Source organism: Chenopodium quinoa, unplaced genomic scaffold (genome assembly GCF_001683475.1).
Source record: "Chenopodium quinoa cultivar QQ74 unplaced genomic scaffold, ASM168347v1, whole genome shotgun sequence".
In the NCBI taxonomy this organism is placed as follows: Eukaryota; Viridiplantae; Streptophyta; class Magnoliopsida; order Caryophyllales; family Amaranthaceae; genus Chenopodium; species Chenopodium quinoa.
In genome coordinates, this window is record NW_018744072.1 from 2610418 (window position 1) to 2615824 (window position 5407).

The 5407-nt window shown below is 35.9% G+C and overlaps 1 protein-coding gene across 1 annotated transcript; it reads left to right on the top strand.

Annotated features, from left to right (window-relative positions):
• Nucleotides 1-2849: 2849 nt before the first annotated feature.
• Nucleotides 2850-4835, top strand: LOC110691188. Its single transcript, XM_021868105.1, has 4 exons — nt 2850-3570; nt 3625-3907; nt 4025-4323; nt 4438-4835. The coding sequence occupies exons 1-4, from the start codon at nt 2850-2852 to the stop codon at nt 4833-4835; spliced, it is 1701 nt and encodes a 566-aa protein (XP_021723797.1).
• The last annotated feature ends 572 nt before the right edge of the window (nt 4836-5407 follow it).

Here is a 5407-nt window from a genome sequence, read left to right on the forward strand (position 1 = left end):
ATAACATAAATGTTCATTATTACCTAAACAACTGTTTGACCTTTAGCCCTTTTATAAGGAGTGTATACTGACTTTTTCTTCATCCACTAACCCTTAGCTTTGTTGTAAGCCTTCTCTAAATTACTCTTAGGCCTATAATTCCTCTCACCAGTAGGCCTTGATTTTGGTGGATTTTTAACTTCATGATCAACAATTTCAATACCTTTAACAGGCTCATTAAAATCAATGGCACCTGTAACACTCTCAATCTTTTCTTTTAAAAGATTGACAAAGCATTCAACCTCTGCTCTAGCATTCAAAGAGTGTTGACAACTTGTTACCAACTTGACAAGTTTCCTTGGTGTTTGTGACCTCCAAACACTTGTAGATACAACATTGGACTTCAATATAGGTTCATCAAGACCATGACTACACATGGCAGCCTTAGTCCACCTCTTAACTATATACTCATCTAGAATCTTATGAACACAATTCATGTGATAAATCCGAAGAGCATGAGAACAAAGCAAACCTATCTCACTAAAAAACATGCATGTACACATATTGCATGTGTTTCTTTATTAAAAACAACTTCATGCTTGATTAAATCTTTCCCAGGTCTCCACAAATGATATGAATATTCAGGAAAATTCAAACCAGATTCCTTATTATCACATGCAGTTCCTTAATGAACTCTTCTTCAAAAACCACATATGCTTGAATCGTATATAATGATCTAGCATGAACGAGAATCTCAATATATGCAAAAGCCAGATGATGATTACCTCTGATAGTATTATAATATTTCCCTTTTTCCTTGCTTATCCACTCATGAACAACATCAAGGAACACTTGATAGAAATCACATAGACCTTGTGTCTTGTTAAGCCTTTGAGAAACTGATTTGTTAGTTGTCTCACTACGTTGAGATGAAATCAAAGCACATCTCCAGACCAATATTGCTTATGGACACCACATCTCTTTGATTTTATACAAATCACACGGCTAATCAACCTTTGCACAATCGTATTTCATCACCATTCTGTATACCATACTTGAACATTAAGAATAGCAATAATGATCATTAACAATAAACATGTAAAAAAACATTAAATGTTCATATTAAATTTAATTCTATAAACAAGTATTTAACAATTAAAATAAGCATAAAACATTATACTACCTATACAAGGATTAATGTACGGATTCAAGAAAATGAATATTCACATTTAGGAAAATATATGATACAAAGAACTTTTTTTAACTAATAACAAGCAAACGTAATACTTTTTGAACATATATACAATAGTAAATGTTCAAATTCATAAAATAATATAATCCAAAGTAAGAAGTATAAAAACTCAAGAATAATAGAAATACCTTTTCCAATAATACTCAAATTCTGGAGTTTCACGGTACTTCAGCAAATAACCAAATAATTAAAATCAGTGAAACCATCCAAAGCTCTCAATGCCCCAATGTGTTTCTTGGAATTTTGTTCAATATGCCACACACATAATCTATGATGAAAACTTGGGAGGAAAACATTTCTTATACCAACTGCAATGGCTTGAGCTTGATAAGTCATTATTGTAATAGGACATTTTCTTCCCATCATAGAAGTTAGAAAGGTATCAAATAACCACTCAAATGATTTCGTTCTTTCATTAAGTACAAATCCCATGCCAAACATCAAGTTATTTGCATGATGATTCATACCAACAAATGGAGCACAAATCATACCATAGTTGTTGGTCCTATACATAGTATCAAAGACTAACAAATCACCAAAGTAATGATAATCTCTCATCATCCTTCCATCTCTCAAAAAAAAAACTAACCAATGCACCATTTTCATCTTGTTCAAAGTCGTAATAGAATATGCTTCATCAATTTGTCTCTTTGAAAAAAAATTGATTAGTTGATTGTTGTCCCCTCGCTCAAGTTTAGCTCTCTTGTAAGCCGAAATAGCATTATAAGCATCCGGAGCTGTAAAACAAAGGTTAGGAGACCCTCCAACCTCCTTCTTCAAAGCTCTCACAGAATTAGAAACTTTAACTCCACTCAATCTAAGTGTGGAAATGAATTTAATATGTTCCTTAGAAATATTCCTTTGAGACCTTATTAAATGTCTCTTGTCAACAGGAATCGATTCATGATTATGGACCATCTCATGTCTTGTACATGTTTATACACCTGAATGATCAATAGCAAACTGCACAAAAGCTAAGTAACCAGTCCTCGTGTCAAGTCTCTCATAGGACCTATTATTCCTACACTTATCATCTTTAAAACCCTCATTAGTGCAAACAAATCTTTTCATAGAAAATGAATCATCTATTTGCCTTTTACTCTTCCCAATTCTAATTCCAAAACCTTTCGTAAAAGAATATTCATTAAACATTTCATAAGCCACATCTTCAAAAGGAAATTGTTTCCCCAAAAAATCAGAACTAGTTACTTGTTCAAAAATAACAACATCCTTTTTTCCACTGCAATAATAAGAAATGTAACAAATAAACACATACAATAGCAATAATGTTCAATTACAATAATGCATTTGATAAATACAGTACAATTACCACATGAGGGGCCAAGATGTCCAAATCATAGACAATAGCAACATCAGAGGTAGAGAAATGGAGCATATGCTCCTGCTAGGAGGGTTGTGAGAGAATGGAGGCCTGTTAGGAGGCTAGCAGTTCAAAATGTTATGCAACATGAACGCAAAAATCAAAACTCAGATGATTTAGAGGAGAATGATGATCAGGTGGTTATGTAGAATGTAAGAGTCAGTGAGGGGCCAAGGATGGTGCAGGAGGCTACTTTGTACAACACAGGTCAAGGGGGTGCTTGCACTTATACCATTCATGGATAAGTGTGGTTTCTGGAATGTGAGAGGTCTGAACATGCCTAACAAAACCAGTGATGTGCTATGGTTCCTTAGACAACATAAACTTGGCTTGTTTGGACTTCTTGAAACAAAAGTTAAAAGTGCTAAATTTGGTGAGGTATTTAGTAGGTTGGGTGATGAATGGTCTGCTGTGGCAAATTATGCTTATAGTAGGAAAGGTAGGATTTGGGTTATTTGGACCCCTTCTGTTTTTCAGGTGAATATTCTGCGAGTTTCTTCTAAGCTAATTCACTGTAAAATTGTGCATAGAAGTACCGGGTTCAATTTTTGTGGTTCTTTTGTTTATGGTGGAAATTTGAGTGAAGAGAGAGTTGCGTTGTGGAAGGATATTGTGGATATCATTAAGAACACTCAAGACCCATGGTTTGTTTGTGGAGACTTTAATAATGTTTTGAACCTTGGGGATAGGGTGGGTTCTACTGTTGATTTGAAAGAAGTAGAACAGTTTAGAGAGTGTATTCAAGACAGTTTGTTGATGGACTGGAATACAGGTGGGCCTTTTTATACTTGGAATAACAAACAGGATGCAGGGAGTAGAGTCTGTACTAGGATAGATAGAGTTCTTGTGAATGCTAATTGGGTTGATAAGTTCTGTGAGGCAAGAGCTACGTTTATGCCTGAAGGTCTCATGGACCATTTCCCTTGTATCATCTTCCTGTTTGATCATAAGGACAATGGTAAAAAGCCTTTTAAATTTTTCAATGCCTAAGTGGATTGTCCTGGATTCTTAGATGCTGTGAGAGAGGCTTGGAGTACCCCTGTGCAGGGCACTGCTATGTTCACAGTAATCAAAAAGCTTAATGTAGTGAAAAATGCCTTAAAGCAAATGAATTTGCTGAATTTTTCTGATATTTTAAGTAAGGATTCCCAGTTGGCTGCTGATTTGTATAAGTGTCAGATGGAGCTTGTGTCTGATCCAGGTAATGCTGTTTTGATTGAGAAAGAAATTGAAACTAGGAGACTATATGCTGATGCTCATTCGAAAAAAATGAAGTTTCTGAAGCACAAAGCAAAGTTACACTAGTTGAAGGAGGGAGATGTAAACTCTGAGTTCTTTCATGCTTGTATTAAAAAGAGAAGATTGCAGAACAGTATACACATTATCAAAGATTCACATGGGGTTTGGCTTAGGGACCCTGATCAGATAGCTTCTGCTTTTGTTGAGTATTATCAGAATTTTCTTGGGTCAAACTCTAAGCCTAAAAAGCATATTCATCCTAGTGTAATTAGTGAGGGTGCTGTTTTGAACTCGGAGATGCAGGATAAGTTGTGTAGGCCATTTAATGAGAAGGATGTGAAAGATGCTCTCTGGAAAATTGATGATGATAAGGCCCCGGGTCCGGATGGTTTTTCTAGCAAATTTTTCAAGGCTTCTTGGGAGGTGGTGGGTTCTGATTTTACAAAGGCTGCTCTTGATTTCTTTGCCTCTGGTAAACTGCTAAAATAAATAAACAACACTGTTCTTATCCTGGTTCCAAAAGTTGACTGTGTTGAGGAGGTGAGTCAATTTCGTCCTATTGCTTGTTGTAATGTTGTTTACAAAGTCATTTCTAAAATGCTTTGTGAAAGATTGAAGGAGGTTTTGCCTTTTCTTGTTTTTGAGATGCAAGGGGCTTTTGTTAAGGGTGGGTCTATTCTGGATAACATCTTGATCTGTCAAGATATGTTAAAAAGCTATAACAATAAGAGAATGGCTTCTAGATGCATAATAAAAGTTGACTTGAGAAAGGCCTATGATTCTGTCCACTGGAGTTTTATTAAGGATATGTTAAGTGCTTTAAATTTCCCTCCTATGTTCATTTCTTGGATTATGTTGTGTGTATCTTCTCCCTCCTTTTCCATTATGATTGATGGAGGCATGTTTGGTTTCTTTAAAGGGAAGCAGGGAGTTAGACAGGGAGACCCTCTATCTCCATTGATTTTTGTGTTGGTTATGGAATAGTTGTCTAGGCTCCTAATTAAAACAGGGAGGTTAACACAGTTCAAGTACCATCAGAGATGCAAGAGTTTGAGTCTTAATCATTTGATTTTTTCGGATGATTTAATGCTTTTTTGTCATGGGGATATATCTTCTGTGCTGCTAATGGCTAGGGTTCTAAAGGTCTTTAAGCAATGTTCTGGTTTGAGTGCTAATGTTGACAAGACTGTTATTTACTTTGGTAGCATGAATACTGAGTTACAGCAGTCAATCATGGAAGATACTCAGTTCTCTAAAGGCCAAACCCCTTTCAGATATCTTGGCATCCCTCTTAATGCTAAGTATTTGAGGGTCACAGATTTTGGCAGCCTTATAAATAAGATGTTAGCTAAGATCACCTGCTGGTCTAGCAGGAATCTGTCTTATGCAGCTAGGGTGGTTCTTGTGAATGATGTGTTAATGAGTTTGCACACTTATTGGGCTCAGGTGGTCTTGCTCCCTAAAGCTATTATGCACAGAATTTCCCAACTCTACAGGGCTTTCTTATGGTGTGGGAATGTTGTTTTGTCTAAGGTTCCTCCTATCTCATGGGATTG